Consider the following 20,767-nt stretch of genomic DNA (forward strand, 5'->3'; position numbering starts at 1 on the left):
TTACAGCCACAGGGGTTTTCTGAATCTTTTATCCCTTTGTTATAGCACAGACGTTTGCTCCCATGATTTATTTTCATCAAATAGTTCTTCCATTTGCTTTTATTTGTACAGGATGGTTTATAAAAAAACAACTTGTCCACAGTATTCATAGTGTCATTCCTCCTCTTTCTGTACTGTTTGGAACAGAGAGGTTGCTAGGGCAAAATGTCAAAGGAGTCACAATTATTCTGCTATGGTTTGTATGTATTATGGCAAAGCAGTAAAAATGGGTTTTTTACATGGTTTTTGGCTTAATTTTCTTATTGCTGGCTCATCAGTGATGAGCCAAATGATTAATGTGTTGTTTAATTTCCTTTTGTCTTTTTGTTCTTAAGTCCTTGCAACTATGTACAAAACCTCAATAACAATGGCTGATTTTGCAAACGATGGCAAAAATATCTTCTGAGGGTTTTTTCCAGGGTAACACCAAGACCTTTCTGTATAGTTTATATTCTTCAGCACATACTGTGGGCAGATTAATATGGTTTTTTTCAGTCTATAATGTTCTTTTGATAAGAAATTCCTTTTGTTCTCTTTGATAGGGAGAATGGAAGATGTTGGCCACAACATCAGACTAAAGACAAAGCAGCCCTTCCTTTTGCCTTTTTTATTTTTATTTTTTATTTTTTTTTTAAGTTCACTGTATATATTTGGCAGTTGAAATGCTGTGGCTAAAATACTGCAGTGGCTGACCACAGAGGTACTTTGCTTTAGGAGTTACAAATGAAACACTGTCAGCTTTTTAAATTGGTTTGCTCACTGCAACCAGTGAGTAAACTGGGCTTCTTGTTGGTCAGTCTCCCATTTTTGTTGCAGTGAGAATCTTCTCCCTGACAATCCCCTTTTCCTGCAGAGGGTATCTTTAATCTGGGAGGCCAGCTATTCTGTTGGAGGTGGTAGGTGCCTTCAAGGCAATGGTTTGCTATGGAAATCTCAGCTGTCTTTGAACTCGGGAGACTTGGAAAAGCTGGGGGTCAGACAGTGGTGAGAAAACTGGCTTTGGACGTGCTGAATGCCTTGCTCATCAGCTCATCACCGACATCATTAATTGCTGCCCCCCGCCCTCGACTCCCTGGCTGAATGGTATTTAGTGTCTTAGTGATGCTTTGGGGTAGTTTTGCAGCGTGCATACATCCTCTGCTTTACCTGCAGCCAGAAGAAATTTGGCAAATAACTCTGGTTTCCCCAAGGACTTGATTTTTTATTTCTTTCTGCTTCTAGGTGTCAGTCAGTCTCTCCACCGCCTCTTTTGTCCCCGCGAAGAAGCCCAGCCTACCCTCTCAGTGATAGTGAGGACTCTTGCCACTCTACTCGACTCACCAAAGTATCTAACTCCAGACTGCGCCTCAAGGACTGGAGCAGCCGCACATCTACGCTGCAAAGCACCTCCACGAGCCCATCGGACACTGACTCACCAAGCCACCCTCTCAAAGCCATCAGTGTGGGCGCTTTGGATAAAAGGCTGTCTGTATTCAAGGCTGAGGACCAAAAGGAGAGTCAAAAGGAGGCTCAAGATGGGGACACGATAGGGAGCCATCTGCTTGCCCGGAGCACTCTGTCCTTGGGTACTGCCACCAACTTGAGGAACCTCTCCCTCAGCCGGGCGAGTGTCCGCTCCCAGGCGCTGGACATCAGGCAGAAGATCACAGAATGGGAGTGCCGCCGGGAGCTGTCCCCCAGGATGAGTGCATGTGTGGACAAGAGGGATGCTGGGGAGAGGTCGGGCAGTGAGAGCTGCCCCAGCGTGCTCACCTCTCCCTGCAGCGAGAAGACATTTGATTTCAAAGGGCTCAGAAGAATGAGCAGAACGTTTTCTGAGTGCTCTTACCCGGAAACGGAGGAGGAGGAACTGCTGGACAGGGATTCCTGCCATCGGTTTGAAAAGCGACCAGGCAGGAGCGAGCCTCCTTCTGCTGCTTTCCTCAAGGGCACTGTGAGGAAAGAGTCCTCTGCTGTGCTCAACAGAATACAGAAGATTGAGCAGGCACTGAAAGAGCAGCCTGGCAGAGGCCTCCCCCAGTTACCAAGTAGCTGTTACAGTGTTGACAAAGGGAGGAAAAAATCTGTGAATTTGAGTACTGTGGAGGGACTGAGTGAAACCCCAGCTGATAGCAAAGGAGGGAGTGTTATTTTGGGGAGTGAACCAGAAACACCTACTGAGGCTGAGAAAAGCAGTAAGACAAAGCAGGGAGTTACTGCAAACTCGGCTGGCCCCAAACTGCTCCTCGAAAGCCCAGCTAACACTGCGGTGAATCCTGTCCCCAAGCCCAAACGCACCTTTGAATATGAAGCAGATAAAAACCACAAAAGTAAACCAAGCAATGGCCTACCTCCATCTCCTACACCTGCTGCTCCTCCTCCCCTCCCATCCACCCCTGCACCCCCTGTGACTAGAAGGCAGAAGAAAGAGTCCCGCTTTCACAGAAAATCCCAGAATAGGTAAAATTCAAGGAAATGTCTTGTGCTAAATCTTCAAATAAATAAATGTACTGTATTTTTTTAGTAAAAATATTTAAATTCTCCATCTAATGCAATACTTTTGACCTGATAAATGCTAGGAATTGTGTGCAAGATGAATACTTTTTCCTCTGGACTGCGCTGATGGGATGCACTGGTACAATACATTTACATGGCTACAATTAAGGAGTTCTCCAATCTGCATTCCTCGTTCCCTGGAAAAGGCTCTAGATCATGTGTGCTAAAGATTATCTTGCTCATTTTGGCACATAAGGCCTTACTTGAGATTTTTAAAGGAGCACAATTTCATTATCCTCTTTTAGTGGGACCATAGGTCATCTTTCATAGTCCTGTCTGCCTGTTCACTGCAAAACATACCTTCAGGGGTTTTGGGTTTGTGTTTCCAAAGCTTGTTACCACAGCAGTTGTGTCAGTTTTATGCAATGTTGATGATTTTACTTAATTCCATGTCTAGAAATGTTGTCCTGAGTTACTATCAATAGCTGTAAAGGATTCATGCTGAGAAAAACATATTTTAGCAAAGAAAGGCCTTTATATCCTTCCTGAGTTAATGATAAGCAGAGTATACAGCTATGTTTCCCCAGCAGTCTGTGGAGCTTGGCTTGTTTTAACTACATTATTCCTCTTGACTTTTTGGAAATGATACAACTCATTCTGCTCACCGCTTAGAAAATTGTAGGCATAGCTGTTAAGCATTCAAAGTACAGCACTTCTAACAAGTTCACCTATCTGTGCACGTGTATGATACACACACACTCTTGGTATTTAGTGATGAGCTTTGCAGGTAACTGCCAAACAGCATCTTGAATGCACACTCTCAATTCAGTATCTGGTGCTTGACGTTGGCTCAATTAATTAGCAGTTTATGTCAGCACAACCTGACCTGAAGTACACTGAGGCAGGAAAAGAAGAGGAGCCTTCAGATTCTGTTAAAACTTTACTTTCAAGAGACACCTGCTTCTGAAATGGATCAAACAGCTCTGCTGATGTGCGTTGTTTCTCCGAGAAAGGTGTGTGGGGGAGTGGAAATGTGGAAAGCCAAGCTCTGATTAGCAGTGCTTATCTTTGAGTTCTGGCAGTAATCTCAAAGGAATTAAATCTATATTTTAACAAGAATTTGTGAAATAAAGCTGATCTCATTTTGTTCAGCATTTCCAATGTGCAGAACTCAATAATTTTTGAATGTTCTGCTGTAACTGTTAGCCTTTATTGGAAAATTAAGAGGCAAGTGGTAAAATGGTCTGCGAGCTGGGTGGTGGAGAGGAATGAATAGCAGGAGATTACTTTTGCACAGAATCACTGTGTGACCTGTGTGATCAAAGTCAGTCTCAGCGTACACACACAGAGTGTGAGACCATACAAGTCATCTGAGAACCACAATACTTCGGTAAAATGAGTTTGTGAGATGAAGTTTTGAAACCTCTTTCAAGAAGAGGTACAATTCATGCTTGCACCTGCTGTTCTGCAGGTTCAGTCCCCTGTCATAGCAGAGTTAGACAACAGCAGGGTTCAGCAATGGAGCCTCAGTCCTGGGTGGGGCTAGTAGGTATGAGCTCTCCACCCAAAAAAAGGCAGTATTTATCAATTTAATTGTGATTAGTGGATTTACAGTGATGGCATGTGTACCTGATGATTCTTGCAACTCGGTTTGACATTGTACAGAGTAGGTTTCCATGTGCCCATAACAGCTTTACCCTACTGTAATTTAGTGATTTCTCTGGACTTACCTCTGCTTAATGATGATCTAAGTAAGTTTAAATCAACTTTCTGAAATCACAGGTTTGCTGACTGGGTGGAAATCCTTTATAAAATCTTTGTCTTTGCTACTGTCCTTCCTTTAGTTACAGTAAGAAGAATTTAGCATTTACAAAGCACTTGAGACCACACCAGTCATCCAAGAATGACAGTATTTTGTTAATAAGTTATTGAAATCTCAGTTTCTAAACTGTTCTCTTTTTGAGAACAGACACAATTAATTATGTCTACAGCTTGTAGCTTTGTGTTCAGGGTTGAGCATACGTGTGGTTTGCACTCACTGGAATGTCATGAGAATGGACTGTGGATATTTATTCTTCTGTCTTTGTGGTGGCTGATTCAACATTATAATAAAATGGAGCAAGTCTCTCATATTTGCCTGCTAGCATAGAGCCAGTCTGTATTCAGAGGACGTGGTGCCCACGGTAGCTCCTGCACTGTAGATCAGTGTGAGCTGGTCATTCCCTGTTGGTTGGAGATCCTCTGGCACAGACACAGCACAGGCTCAGGACACATGGATCACAGCTGAGTGATCACCCACAAAACCGTTCCTGTAGTCCTATGCAGTGTCACCGCATCAGAGTGTTTCCTTGAAATCTGTGAGATTTGGATATTTAACTACTTTAGAAAGTCTGATTTCATGCACAGTGATGTTTTCAGTGCCTAAGCATCTTTTATAGCTGCCAGCAGGTGCGGAGGAGTAGATGTCTGGATCTGAAATCCTCAGCTTGTTTCTGCCACTATCCTGATGTGCATAACAGGGACCTGACTATTCAGAAAGGAGAGAGAGGGGGCTCCTGAGCCTGGCCCAGGCCCATAAGTCTGCCCCAGCAGACAAATAGGAAATGCTCTTGTCAAACCCAGTGTCTGTGCAATAGTCACTGTGTTGCCTGTACGGATCCTCTTGAGCCAGTTAACAGGCTGAGGTATGTCTCATGGGGTTCAGCCACTGCCATAAGGATATGCTGTCAGTGTGTTTCACTCCAGCTGGGGAGAAGAGGAAAGGGGGCTGATGGCAGGATGACTCAGTGTTAATCTAATTTGGGTATCAAAGAATGAAGCACAGGAATCAGCACAGCCTCTGCAAGTCTTACAGAACTTACACTTCTGAGCCAGATTTTCATACCATTTCACACAGCTGGCAATGCAAACCGTGCACCTCCCAACTTCACTGTAGGTGTCGCCTCAGAGAACAAGTGCTGGACAAACTGGAGAATGGAGAGGGCTTGGGCTCCTCTTCACCTGGAGCTGCTGGGCAGCACTGGGACAGGTGTGGTGAGAGGCGGTGAATTGCCTCTCCTTCAGGTGCCTAGGCAGGAGACAAGTTTTGTGGGTTAATCTGTCCCAGGTGCCCCTCACCTTCCTGCTAGAAAGCCTGAACCTTCAGGCCCCCAGCTATCAGCCTGGGTTGTCATCTACTCCAGAGCCTCAGTTTCCTCCATGCTTTCTCCTTTGCTGCCAGTGCTCGATGCAGGGTGCGCAAGGGAAATGGCTGACTTTCACACGAGTCTGCCTTTGGCATTTGTACACTGACCTTTATGTGGGAACATATCTGGAGGTTCAAGAGATGTGAGTGTTTTCAAACTAAGGGCTGTGTCTCCCAGAGCAACCAGTGGAGGAACGCTTTCCAGAGAAATGTCTTTTTCTTGAGGAGAGATGGCCACATGTTTCCGGGGCCCCTGGCAAGAGCAAAGTAATTTCTAATCTGAGGACTGCGCTGCTAATTTGCTCTGTAACCCTTGAAAAATATCACATACTTTCTTGGTATTTTCTCTCTGTCTGCATAACGGGGATAACAATACTTTTAACCTCATAAAAGTGTCATAGATTGCTCTGCTAAGGAATGCTGTGAGTATGGGACTTGATGTCCTTTAAAAATCAGTCTTTAAAGCACAATGTGTACCTTTATTGTTGTTGTTTTATATATATTTCTTAGCAAACGATGCTCAACTAAGTGTTTAAGTCATTTTGCATTCTAGTCACTAATTACTTACTGTTTTAAACTTTAGAAAATCCTTTGAGTTTGAGGATGCATCAAGTCTGCAGTCCCTGTACCCTCCCTCCCCAACTGAAAATGGGACTGAGAGCCAGCATAAATTTGGATCCAAGAGCACTTTAGAAGAAAACGCCTATGAAGACATTGTAGGTAAGAACCTGCTGCAGTACACGGGCTCACAGTGGGTTGTTCAGCAGTTGTGGTCAGACCATATATTGTTGAACACATGCCCTGTGCAGGAATATTCTGTGCTGTCAGTAAAGAGAGATTAAATGGAGAGTAAATGGGTTTAATGTATCAGTGCAAACATAACTCTCAGTTTGCACGCAGGAGGTCTTGATTCCTTTGGACTTCGAGTGGTATTGGAAGCAAACTAGTCAGCTTTTTGCCATGCTTTTCAAGAACCAAATCATTCTTTTTATCAAGGTCTTGCCTTGAAGCCTTGAGTGGTGTAAAAATGTAAAGAACTGAACTTGAGAGAATGTTTACAGAACTATCCAATGGCAAGATTAACCTCACAGGCCTTGTGTGGTCAGCCTGAGCTTTTCAGGACTCCTGTGTGAACTGCCCCCAGGCAGTTTTTTGTAGCACCGTTCCTGGTCTCCCCTCAGTCCCAGTTGCTGGCTAAAGAAAAATTATTTTCCTTCAGCTATAGAGTCATTAGGAACGCGCAACAAAAACACTGTTTTGATTAAGCTTCACAAGAAAAACATGCTTCTTTTGGTCTTAGAAGGAAATGTATGGCGTATGCATACATTCTTTTAACATCAAAAAGTTGTTATAATTACCGAAAATTGGGCGGCCCTTCAGAGCACAGATTTTCCACACAAGTGATGAATATCTGCACTGTTTTTAACTCTTTCAGTGTTGTATTATTACAGCAGATACACAGGGTACTTCATTTTACTTTGGACAATGAATCTTTATCTATTGAAAACTGGAAGGCTACCAAGATAGTCAGGGGCCCTAGAGCACATGTCCTCTGAAGAGACACTGACAAGCTGGGCTTGTTTAGTCTGGTAAAAACAGGGCCAGAGTCACTCTAATGCTGCTTACAAACGTCTGAAGGGCAAACAGAGGTGACAGAACAAAACTCTTCTTGGTCATATCAGTTGATACAGCAAGGAACAGTGGCCACAAATTGCAGCTTGAAGGCTCTTTGTCCTTGTACCCAAATTCTGTCTCTGGCTTGTCAGCCTCAGTGAAAACAGGAATTTGCTCTTTCCATTTTCAGCTGTACTTTCCCTCTATGCCAGTAAAAAAATGCTTTCAGAACACAAAAAAATGCTGCTGTTCAGTGTCTGTTAATAAAAATGAGAGCTTACGTAGATACTAAGAAGTTATTTTCTGTGGAGAGCCTCCTTATATGATCATCAGTCTTCTCCATGAACAGTCAGACCACTATGCAATTCACGCTTGAAAATGTATTGTGCATTAATTGCAGGGTTTATCTTTGCTCAGGACCTGTCAATGTGCTGCCAGATGTTAGGTGGTAATGCTTCTTTTCCTTGCTTTAGTTTGTTAAATATAAAAATAAAATGTGGAGAACTGTTAAGAAGCTTTCTTCAAATGAGAAGAAATCTTGAGTTCAGTAAAAAAAATCATAATGGGCTCTTCCAGCTCATGGGAACTATAAACCAGCTCCCTGCAGATTATAATTTGGGCATTTTGGCAAGGCAGTGGGAAGAGAATGCAAAATTTCAGATCTGTGGACAAACACAGAACTTCATTGTTTTGTACTGCTTTTTAACAACCTCTTTCCAAAGCACTTCATTCAATACAGGGAGTGTGGGGGGAATACCAAATCAGTATAATTCTTATAAACTGTCAAGTGTGATTAAAGACAAGCTAAAGTAGTTTGATCTTTGGCTTTTAAAGAAACTATCATAGTTTTGTGTATCACATCTGCATAATTTATACCAGTAGTGCTAGATCTCAGTCTCTAAGTAGCACTTTTGTACTCATGCAGACCAGGTGTCTGTAAGAGTGAGTTTATTTTATAGATTTACATCTGCTCAAAGCCATAAAGGACTCTGTCACTGCTGCTTTGAATTTTCTTTGCAAACACTTGCCCTAAAGGCGGTGGTGGGTTTTTTGTCTTTACCTGGTTGAATCTCCTGTCTCCCTAAAAGCTTGTAGGTAGTTAAAACATTGTCACTGTAGTAATGTGCTCCCTCGCACCCCACCCCCTGTAGAATTAAAACTTATAATGCAAGTAAGTGTTAGAGCAAGGAAAAAGGTCTGTAAATCTTGAACAATGCTCTAATCGCTCTACTGAGAGACAGAATAATAATAAAAAAAACCCCAAAACAACAAGTTGGAAGGGACTTTGGAGTCAGCTGGTCCAACCTCTGCTCAGAGCAGGGCTAGTTTCAAAGTTAGACCAGGTTGCTCAGGGCTACGTCTGGTTGAGTTTCCAAAATATCTTAAGAGGGTGGTTCCACTGCCTTTCTGTGCAGCTTGCTCCACTGCTTAACCTCCACTGTGAAGAATTTTTTCTTGATATCACTGTGAAGGAATTTTTCTTTCTATCCAGTCAGAATTCTCCTTGTTGCTGTTTGTGATCATTGTCTTTTATCTTTTCACCGTGCACCTCCAAGAAGCACCTGGCTCTGTCTTTTCCATAACCCCTTCTAGACAGTGGAAGACAGCAGTTAGGTCCCCTGCACCAGAATTCTCTAGACTAAACAGTCCCAGTTCTCTCAGCCTTTTCTTATGTTGTATGATCCAGCCCCCAACCATCTTAGTAGCCTTGCTTTAGACTATCTCCAGTCTGTTGATGTCTCTCTGGTACTGTGATTACTCCAGATTCAGCCTTGCAAGAGCCAAATAAAGGGGAATTACTACTTCCCATGACTTGTTGGCCCCACTCTTGCTAATGCAGGCCAAGGTGTGGTTGACCTTCCTTGCCACAGGCACTCGTTGCTGCCTTGTGTTCAGTTTGTTGCCCACTGGGACCCCAAGAGCTTTTTTTGCAGAGTTGCTCCCTAGGCAGTCAGTCCTGGCATGTACTGTCACAGGGTTATTCTGACCTATGTGTCGGACCATATTCATCTTTCCTAAAGTTTCCAAAGTTCCTGTCAAGCCATTCCTTCAGCTTGCTGAGGACCCTGGGACAGCAGCCCAGCTCTCCTGTCTGTCACTGTGTCCCACAGCCTAGTGACCCTCACCAGGACGTTTCTGTGTCACTGGAAAGCAGAGAAGGGCTGTGGATAAGTTGTGAATTATCTATCACAGGTCATCTTCTAAAAAGCATATTTAATGTTAGATATCTACAAGATACTGTGTTGGGGTACTGAGTGCTCTCACTCTGACTAGTGCAATGGTCAAAATACAGCTTCTAAGCACATAAGTGCTAGGATAAGGGTCATTGGTTTTGAGGTTACTACATGACCTCATCATTTGATGCACATGCACACTAAACCTTTGTCATTCTCCTGGTGCCCTCATGCTGCTTCCTTCTTTAATGACCAGGACACTGATGAACTGCTATGGCTAGTTTATGTCATTTTGAGAGCTGACTTTAAAAAAAAAAAGAAAAAAAAAGTTTTAATGTACATTAAACCAAAAAATGATTGTGCTTTGAAATCCAGTGACATAATGAACCAGACACTTTGTTTAATTTTGTAATACTTTTGTACACTTTAATAGATGAAATAGCTGCATTTAAGTTCAAGGCAGATACTGGATAGGATCATAATGATCCATTCTGCATTAATCAAGAAGCAGTTGTATAAAGGGGTGGACATTCCTAATATCAATCAGAGCTGTATTCCATGTGCAAGGAACCATGTGGACTTCATTCATCTTCTGTACTAGCGTTCGCAGGAATGTGGCAATCATAGTAAACTTAACATTGTTTTGCTTCTTGTGGTTTTGAATGAGTCTTTAATCAGACCAAAATTGATGCGGCTTTATGAATCCAGTTGGGGAAACCATGCTTGGCTTTGTGAGAATTCAGGAAACTATCATAGTATTAGGGGATGTCTGAGACAGTTGCTTCTGCTGTGTTTGTGGACAACAGTATTTCCTGTCATCTGTACCATACGGTTTCAGTTTTCTAGTCTGTTCCCCTAAATGCAGTTGAGTTGAATATTGATATTTAACCTCTGGTGTCTCTGAGGCGTTTTTCGCCTGACATCTAGAAGAAAGCGCTTGTTATCATCACCCAAAAAAGCTCAATGCATAAAGTGAAGGCAAGGCTAAGGGCATAATGTTAAGATTAACATGAGAACATCTAGTAAAACCATGTAAATTATAGTTTGTGTTTGTAAAAGATATTGCACGCACAATTCAGAAATTAAATATAGTGGAAGAAATCTTTGACAAGACTTCTTACTCTGTAACTCCTCAGAGTGCTGGACACGCTAGAATAGATGGAGATTTCCTCTAAGAGAACACTACATAGATGTGTAGGAGACACACTGCTCAGCAGGTTCTGCATATTGCATCATAGATTGAGAGCGTTTAACGTGATGTCGCACAACTCCATCTGCCCTGTTCAAGCAAGAGCCATTTGCTCTTACAGCTGCCTGGCTGTCATTTAAAACACATTTTTTTCCCCAAGAAGAATGAAAGTGATTAAAATGCTTTTCCTCCCTGAAGATCTGTGACTAAGAGGGTTTCTTGCTTCTCTGCTGATTTTGAAGTCATAAGTGGACTATGTGAGTACAGAGCCCAGGTGTATGAGTATCAGACTACTCATCTTCTAATGGGTTTAGTATCTTACTGGTGCAAGAAGAAGAGCAATTTGTATAAAAATGGGTTTATTTCAGCTACATGTATTAGTGTAGAGAGGTCTTGCCCTAGTAAGGTTCCTATTTTGTCTGAGTGGCTCACATGCAAGACTGCTGCTTGCTCAGTAAATTGCAATGGTCCAAATGGTCTGAGAACTCTGTTAATTAACATGAAAGACAACGCTAATGAATTAGCCTCTTTTAGAGTTCCCAGCTGGGATTAGGCTGTACTTTTCTTAGAGACAAGACTGGCTTGACTTTGTGGCCAGAGCTCTTTTGAGTGCTCACCGTGCTGGGCTGCAGCGGACAAACCCATGCTCTGTCCAGCTTGGCCACATGCATCGGCATGTGCCCAGCAGTTTGGGGTGACATTAGTCCTTCCTCTGTGTCGGCTGACAGGCTCCTGCAAGGCCTTTTCCCAGTGCATAGATCTACCAGAACTGCTCCAGGGCTGAAATAGTCTTTTAGTGTAGTCCTCTCCCTCAGATTCTTGTGAGGAGGAACATAAGTGTCTGCTACTACTCGGGGGAAGTTTTGGGGTTTCCCTGGCAGCAGAATCCCTAGGAACACAGCGTGTGGGGACACCAGTGTATGCCAGTTACGTATAGCCAGGGCTGGTTTCTGCCAGAAGTTAGGAAGCATGCCAAAGTCACGATAGGTATTCATGCCAAAATGCGTCTCTCCTTTAACCCTGAGGTTGATAGAGTCAGCAGTGTGGGGCTCCTTTGTTCATTAAATGCAGGTGCTTTTTCAAATGACACTTTAGGATATACTCTGGAAGATGGAGTCCATCAAATACCCACTGGCTGAAGAAATGCTCTTCTGGAGGAGACTCCAGCAGCTGGAATGTGAACTTGGGCAGATGAATTAGCTGTTAAGGAGGGACAAACAACCTAAGCTAGAGCACAGTCAAAAGTTCAGGCAACTGGCACAAATTCTCATTAAAAAAATCTTTCCTCCAGGCAATGCCACAGTTGTTATACAAAGTTAAAAGTTGAAATATTTTTATTTTAAAGCTGAGATTCTGCAGCTGAATTCTGGTTCTAAAAGAGTACAAACCTTTGGATCTGGGGTTTTGATATTGTCTGTGGTGGTACAGGCTAGCTTGAAAGCTTGCCTTGGGACTCAGTTCCATCTTCTAATTTCTCCCTATCTCCACATCACAGTTTCTCCGTGGTCCATTGAGGATACTAGCTAGAGTCAGTCACACATTCTTGATGGGTGAACGGACTTCCCAGCTTAGAAATAAATGCTCAGAGACAAAGCTTGGGTTCGGGCCCTTATCTGGTTATATTTATGTTGATGAAGCCAGTCAGAATGCTATTCTGGAGTCTGTGAAGCTGTCAGTCAGCAGAATCAGATTGTTTCAGATTGGCTTTAAATAAAGGTGATAGTTAAATTGTGTGGGAAATCTGTCCGGAGGGGGGAAAAATGAGAAAAGGAGGCAAAGAGCAGAACTGAGACAGCTGAAGGAGAAGCAGCTGCTGACAGCTACTGTGTCTGCTTTGACAGCTAGAGCTGAAGCAGTCTAGAAAGTAAAGCAATGCCCCAAGAAATGTTGCAGTGCTTTCTCTAAAAGTAAGATGAATTTCTGAATGGGTTCTTGCTGGGAGACTCCTGTTGGGAACATCTTGTAATCCATGGTCCCAGGGGTAGCTGGCCCTCCTGGCAAGGGTTTCTTATGCATCCTTCGGTTCTCCAGACCTGTTCAGTGTCACATTTAGGAGATTTTGAGCTTTTTCAATAGCTGGATACTTCTCTTGACAAATATTTTTTGTATTTTAGGAGGAGTTAGTCTGATGATGGCAACTTAGTCTCAGTGCTTCTGGAGGTATATAATTGAACCTTGTTACTGCTGACACCCAAGATGATGGAAAAGTTAAATAGTGTAGTTATACACAATTTTTTAGCTGTTTTCCTCTGAAGTATCTCGGTTCAGTTTAGGGAGAATCAGCTTGATTACTTCTGCACTATAACAGGACAACTAGTTCTAAGTCTGCATGGGCCTCCTTTGCAGTCAGAGTTGAGTGAAAAATAAATCATTATAAAGCCCCAAATCTGTCAGATTGGTACCAGGCCTAGAAAAGTTTTGTTGTTGTTGTTGATTTTTTTTTTTTAAGTAAAATCATATCCACTTAAGTCTTGTATACAGGTTTCAGATAATCAGTCAGGAAGCAAAATATCCTTCTTTTCATGTAACCATCTCTCCTTGAAATTAGTGAGGGCCAGGTTGTTGTTGTTTTACTTGTACTTGGGTAAGTACAATCTCTTCCAGAGAGATGAGAACAGAGGAATCTGAAGTCTCTGAGCTATTTCCCAATGTGTCAGAACTCATAAGAGCAATATGTCTCAAATCAGCAAGTGTAGTGTCAGGGCAGCCTAACCCAGGTGGGTGCCTGAGCAGTTAATATAGGCCGGTGTGGACCTACAAGCCAGATCCTCAGTGTGTAAAGAATGTTGGTGGCTTAACCTTCCCTGTGGAGTTTGGAACAGCATGCCACTCCCTCTGTCCCTCCTGGTAAGGCACCTCATCTCTCCTAAACCAATTAGTTTTGAGTTCTGATGTGAGTTGGACATAGTGCATGTCATGTAACAACTGGGATGATTTAGCTGTTTTACTGAATCCTCCACTGTGTGTGCCAAGAGCTGCAGAAATGATGACTGAGGTCCAGGTGGAAGATGTTCCAGCTTGACATTGCTTTCAAATTAGAACATTTGCAAAGTTCTTCCAGTAAATGTGGAAAAAGGTTAAAATGACAGCAAGCTGATCTTTCCAGTAAAATTCCATCATCACATGCCACGTTATCACCTGTCATGCTTTTGTGTTGCGTTATTGTCTGTCATTTTATCATCTCACATCAAAATGCTTGTACAAATCTGGGAGAAACTGGAATTGCTGAGCTGCTGCGAAGCTGAAGTGAACTTGAAGAGGCTGCACTTCTGCCAGCTGTACTGTGCTAGTTGCTGCTTTGAAAATATTTTGCGTTCTTAGTCAGACCTTTACCAGGAGGTCTCTGGATAGTTGTTACTCAAAGACAGAGCTAGGATTGATACAAAATGATGGTGCAGGCAGTGATCAAGGAAACGTATGTTCCTGTTTTCTTCCACGCCCCCAGTCTGCCTCTCACAGTCTAAAAAGCGTGTGAGTTTTTGGGAAGTGTGATAGTGGCAATTTTAATAATAGACACTGTAGGGTAATGGCAGCCAGAGCACATTAAATCAAGCAGTATCCATATGGGCCTGTCAAAGAAAAGCCAAATGCTCTAGCTGTCTGATCCTATTGATGATCAGCCTGCTGCTTTCTTGTTGCATTGGGATATGTGGATTTCAGGTTTTTTTAATAATAATCTCGTGCTTTATTTAGATCTTCATTTTTCTCTGTGGAGTCTGTCTCACAGCTATACTGTCTACTACTCTGTCAGCTTTAATGCCTGGTTTTCTGGTCAATGCTGCAGGTCAGTAAAACAGAGTAAAATGACTATGAGGCTGCTCTCCTAAATCCTAGTTTAAATTCAGAGGTTGTATTGAAGTCAGCAGGGTTAAACCTCTGTGAAGTGCAGGCAGTTTAGGCATGCTGATGTTGTACTTTGCTAACAGTTGCTCATCAGATGTTTTCACGCATATGATTTTGGACTGGGTATTAAATGGATGATTTTTGGAGATGAAATTTCTTATTCATTTATCAGTCATGCTAATTCTTTTCCATCTAATGTTTCGTTATGATTACAACTCTAAGCTCTTGCAGTCCCTGCAGAGATAGCAGGGAGCTGGAAGTATCTGCAGTGTTTCTTCTGCTTACTGCAAGGCAAAGCAAAACTGGAAAAGTTCTGAAAGCACAGGCTGTTGCCTACAAACTCCGTGGACCAGAGTTAAAAGGCCGATCACATTTTAGACTTGTCACTCTGCATGTTGCAGATGCTCTGCTACTTTTCTGAGGACGTGGTACTGAGCTGATAACACTGGATGGTAGGATTATAAGCAAGTCATGGTCTGTAATTTAGTACTGTTCAGCAATAGCTTTTCAAAGCAGCTATAATGTGTCTTAGCTGTGATTTGATATTGAAATAGTTCTCTTTCTACAGATACATGGGGTAAACACCTCAGCTGAGATGCACAGTTGCAGCTTCTCTGATGTTGAAAGAGCTCATATATGTACTAACGATCTAAGCTCAGATACTTTATGAGAGTGTGGAGATTTTGTGGTTTTCATCTGTGATCTAAACACACTTGTAAACATCCCAGTGCTGAGTTTTCCTCCAGCGCTGGCAACATGAATCAGTGTTTGTGTAATTTTATGAATAAAATGAATGAGTAATACATATGCAGAACACACCTGGATTCTCACCATTGAGCAGTTCTTTGGACTCAAGTGCCCAGAGATGCTGGGGAGCTGTAAGTCTGCACAGCATGAGTCCTGTGCTGTTCCCTCATGCAGTGCTTGCACTCCGAGTTTCATTCACATTGCTTTCTCTTCAACAGCAGCAAAAGCATAATTCCCCAACCACCCTTCTTTGCTTGCTTCTTCCTTGTCCCGTTGTATTTTAGCTTAATCTTCTGCAAAGGGAGATTGTGTGTGAGCTGGATGAATTGGACTCCATCTACAACTGAACAGAGGTTGTGGGCGTGGGCCAAAAAAGGTGGTTGAAGGATTTGTAGATGGCATCAGAGGGATTATGTGTGGAAAGGAGTTGATGTACCTGTGTCTGTTGTTAGAGAAACACTGCAAAAGGTTTAGTGGAGAGGTGCCACAACCATCAGAGGTTCTTACAGACTGCTCACTTGGATATTTCTACTTCTCTATTACTCAGTCCTGATTCTGCCTATCTGAGCCTCTTCCTGCCCATTTATTGCCACTATTTCCAGTTCCTTGCCTCTAGAGGTATGTGCTGCTTTTCCCCAGGTCTCTTCTGGGATGGCAGCTGAAGCTTTCATCTCCCAGTTCATTATGTAAAATACATTAGTTGCCCTATATTTTGTGCACAAGCTCTAGCATGCAGGAAATACAGACTTTGTCATCTGTGAGGTGCACACTCTAACTGAGCCGTACAGCTCAGGGGCCTGGGCTTTCTACATTGCCAGCAGCAAAGGCAGCAGACGTTCAGCATCACCCTCTGGAGACAGTATCTCCCCTGTGCACGTTGGCTCCTAATTTAGGCACCCACGTTAACATGAGTTGATGAACTCTTAAAAAAAAACCCTTACTCTATACCTGCTGTTCGACTGTTCTCGCTTCCTGGCAGTGCAAAAGGCAGGAGTAATAATCAGCACTCAGTGAATCACTTCATTCCTCTGCTAATTATTTCTCCCATCTAGAAAGAAATGATGCATTTCTCTGCTTTTTGCCATTTATAGATGTTTCTGCCTGTGTCCGTCCGTCCGTCCCCCCAGCCTAACTTTTCCCTCCTTTCTTAGCAAGAGACAGACTTGCTGAGTCTGCTTCTGCTTCCCGTTTGCCACATGAGAGGGCTGAGCAGAGGAACATTGTGTGCCACCTCAGGACTCAGTGGGGCTGACTTGCAGAGCATCACAGAATGAGGAATTGAAATCGCTGGAGGAAACTCATTGATGCTTAAGCTCAAGACACTGCATTCCTCAGGATTTTTCTAAACATCACTGGTTATTTTTTCTTTTTTTTTTTCCTCTATGGACCAATCATTAAATTACCTGTGAGATCTTCTGAAGATTAATGTTGTGTAGATAAATGTCCTGTGTTAACTCAGCAGTTCGGTACATAGAATTCAAGAGAATGGGAAACTTGAAAAAAAAGCCCCAAACTTATAACGGGAACTGATCTGGAAGCAGGGATGGTGATTAGAGACAGTATTTGCCAAAGGCTTGCTATTTCATGTGACCATAGGCATTCTGGGGGTCTGAGCCAGCTTCCTTTGAAATCAGTGATAGTCTGCTGTTGTCTTGTGTGGCAGTTGGATCAGCCTCACTAAGACAGGCCTGGCCTCTATACTGCATAATGTTTTTTGGTTTGGCTTCCAATAGAGACATCCATATGGAAGGAACAAGGATGTTTCCTTGCTCTTTCATTGTAAATGTGTTTTCCTTTTGCAGCAAATACAAAAGAATGCAAAAGCGCTGCAGCTTGCAAATTGTGAACATTCCTTGCCGAGATCTTGGGACTAGAGAAATCACGGTGTTGAGGAGAAATGCAGACATCAAAGCTGCAAAACTCTGGGCCAGCCCAGCTATTTGGAAGCTTTCCTCATTCTTATGCTGCAGCAACAGCAGCAGCCACCACTGCAGCCCTTCTCCAGAGTCTCCCTCTGGTGTGGGACCTACATCTGCTGGTGGCCATCAGTTCCCAAGCCTTTCTCCTGTGGAAGGGAGCCACAGTGCAGAGTGATAGGGTTAAACGCTACTCCAAGGCAGTTCAGGGTACCTTCACTCCTCTTTCTACCTTGCTGGTCATCTTGGGTTTCTTGTCACTTGTATTTCCTGCTCTTGCCACCCAGGAACCTGTCTGTCTAGGCTGCCTAGTGCTCTTTTTGTGTATCTGTCCTTTTGGTCTCATCCACTAGGGAGAGCATATATACTGAAAAATGGTGGTTGTCTAAGGTTTGAAAATTACTGAAGACCTAGACAAATAAATTACATCTTTTAGTTTACTGACTGAACCAGATACTGGGTTCAAATGCCAAATCAGCAAAAGCAGGTTGTTTCAGATTTATCAGACTATTTAATTATGAGAGATTGGGGGGGAAGTTTATTCTTAAAAAAAAAAAAAAAGGTGAGGCATATTTGATCTCAAGACATAATTCCAAAATGGAAAAGAAAAAAAAAAACAAACACCTGAAATAATTTGATTTTTATGCAAGTGAGAAAAGAATGTTCTTGAACAGCAAGCCAGTCATCTGAAGAAACTCTCACAGCTCTAGGGAAAGGGTTAAAATCCCTGTGGTGTCTCCACTGACCTCCACATTACACTGAAGAGGAATTTGGCCTGAGTTTTCTTTTGGTAGAGAATTTGAGTCAGAAAAGCAGCCTCTGCTCATGGTTCTTTGCTCCTCCCTCTTCTCTCATCCAAGACTTCTCTGGGTCTGTTTCTATACTTAATATTTTAGGTCAACATCAGTAATGTTGAGTTTAACTGGATTCAAGAAATTCTGTTTTACATTGTGTCTTGGTGAGAGACTCGCCCTACAACTTTTAAATGCTTTACTTTTAGAAAAAAGTTTCTTTTCAACTGATGAGCTTGTTTCTTCTCAGGAGTTTGAATACTGTGCAGACTAATGTAATAACATTTGTTTTCACAATGAAGCATATGTGTAAGCACTGTCTAATGTAGCCGGGTATTTTGAAATCTGTTAATCCATTCTAAAATGCTTGCTTGACCTATACTTGACTTGGGCTTACAAGAAATTTTATTATGCTAGTACAGTCCAATTAGCTGTGGGTGAGCAACAGCATTTTGCAAAGTTGACCATTTATTGTTGTTATGATTATCATATCTACAGCTCTAGAGTTTACAAGTAATGGAATTAGTGTGCAATATCTATTTATTTTTCTTCCTGCAGAAGGAATCAATCAATTCCATGATCCTCCCAGGACATTTGTAGCTTTACATTTTTGTAGGAATATTTGTTGCTTAAGATTTGTCCTGTTCATTGCATTAATCAAAAGGTCTTTCTTCTAAGTACCCCATGCACCTGAAGGTGTTCTTTCCACGCGGCATGCGGATTGACTATGATGGTAGTGCAGCCTCTAAAATCAGATTCCCTCTGCATGAAATAATAAGCTGTGATTGCCAGTTCAAACATTTTTCAAGAGCAGCAGTTATTCAGGCTCCTAATTAAAACAAAGCTAAAACATTTACTCTTGTGCTTATATTTAACTAGAAGTCTTAGTATGATGCACTACTGAAGCAAAACTATTTTTACTTGTATTGTGAATATGTGAACTTGCTAAGCAAAAGCTCTTATCACTATAATTAATGAATCAAGCAGTCTCACGCTTCCAGGCTTAACAATAAAGTAGAAAGTGCAAACTACTTTTGTTTTCTTTTGTAAAGTGAGGAAATATAATATTTTGTTTAGATAAAAAAGTGCTAGTCAAACAAACTGGATATTAATCCAGGCCTTGCTGTCGTTGAAAACACCTATGCCTTAACTGTCACCTCTGTAAAAGCAGTTAGTATTTTCTCTAACAGTGTGAATAATAAACCATGCTATAGCTTTCTGTCCTCAATTCTTAATTGATACAGTATGTAGTAAAATGTTAATTTCTTATATTTAATAGCTTGTATTACAATATATATCGTACTAAACCCTTGAGTTTTAGAGTATTCTTTAGATACGAAACCAAAAGCAAGTTGGTGCAAAAGCTTTGAACTCCCTACATGTTTCAAGTTTCTGCAAATTCAAGTCTTGAATTTGAGTAGATCACTTTTTGGGGGATAATTTTCTGTGCAAGATGATTGGAAAACTGGAAGGACTATGTGTACAAAAATCCTGAAGTTCTAAACCAGTTGCTGATTATGAACTGTCTGTGAGGTGGATACAAAATGTTCATTTCACTGGTGGCAATCATTCATCTGCATGTTTCTTAGTTCAGTGAGAGGTTTAGTGAGTTTAGCAGTTTTGAGAAGATGGTAGCTTATTCAACTGGTCCTTAGACTGACAAAGGGTATTGGATCTCACTTAAATCTGGACTATCAATTTTGGTTCTGGTTTTCAAATGCTAAAAATTAAAAGATTGCAGTCTGCTTTTTGATGTATTTTTCATTTTTGTTGTATTTAGTGATTAACTGTTCAAGCCTCTATATATAACTGGCAGGATGAGTTTCCTTCTGGGAGATATTAATTTTACATAAGTTTAAATGAATATCTGGTAGATTAGAAAGCATGATGTGTTTTAAAGAACACTTTGAGGATGCAGTATGGTCGGGGCAGAAATTCTTCCCTCATCTTTTACATTTTTTCCAGTTGTGTCTCTTGGCACTGCTGAGCTGAAGTGTTTATTCTTTCTTTGCCTTCTCTCAGGGGAAGAGAAAAGTGAAGGTAGCATCAAATAGAAATTGTCTTATTGTGTGTAAGGGTGGTATGTTGAGAACAGTTATTCTTTGCTATTCATTTCACCCTGTGAGTGGCTGCTGTGGATTTATAAAATCTACTGATACACTTTAAAGCAGTTATGTGCCTTAGCTTTTATAAATCAATAAATTTTCCACAGCTGTGGCTGCTCAGAAGCACGTCTTGTGAAATCTTTGCATTTTATTAAAAAAAAAAAACAAAACTGTAAAAAAAACCCCAAAGAAACTTGTCAAGCTCATAGCCAAGTTCTCCTCCAAATACTTGCAGCTGCAGCTAGAGGGATGAGTCATGCTGAAAGCCGAGGAGCTTTCCTAAAAGCCTTTCACTTGGTTCACGTGATTTTTTTTTTTAACTTTACATTCCTGTCTGTTTTTCTTTTCTTTAAAAAAAAAAACAAACCAAAAAAACCCAAAAACGTGAAGGCGAGTCACCCAAGGAAAACCCGTACGAGGATGTGGAGCTGAAAGGCCGTCACGCGGGCCGAAAATCCCATCAGCTCTCGGAGAATTCCCTAGATTCTTTGCACAGGATGTGGACGCCGCAGGACAGGAAATACACATCACCTCCTCAGGTAACGGTGTGATGGCGCTGGTCTTGCTGTGCCTGAAGCTTATTTAAAACTCTAGCAAGAAAATCAATCATGGCATAGGAGGAAGAGCAGCCGTTCTGAATGAGAAAGGGTATCTGGAAAAAGAGTGTGATCAAATGGATAAATCATTGCT

The 20,767-nt window shown here is 41.9% G+C and overlaps 1 protein-coding gene across 1 annotated transcript in view; it reads left to right on the forward strand.

Annotated features, from left to right (window-relative positions):
• Positions 1-1,260: 1,260 nt before the first annotated feature.
• DENND2B (DENN domain containing 2B) overlaps positions 1,261-20,767 on the forward strand; it is a gene marked incomplete at both ends in the record, with an annotated part of 65,888 nt that continues 46,381 nt past the window's right edge. The window contains 3 exons of the mRNA XM_010175208.1: positions 1,261-2,478; positions 6,282-6,418; positions 20,468-20,616. Coding sequence (XP_010173510.1) covers positions 1,261-2,478; positions 6,282-6,418; positions 20,468-20,616 — 1,504 coding nt within the window. The remainder of the gene's footprint in view (positions 2,479-6,281; positions 6,419-20,467; positions 20,617-20,767) is intronic.

The sequence above is a fragment of the Antrostomus carolinensis genome, unplaced genomic scaffold (assembly GCF_000700745.2).
Source record: "Antrostomus carolinensis isolate BGI_N321 unplaced genomic scaffold, ASM70074v2 scaffold919, whole genome shotgun sequence".
NCBI classification, from domain to species: Eukaryota; Metazoa; Chordata; class Aves; order Caprimulgiformes; family Caprimulgidae; genus Antrostomus; species Antrostomus carolinensis.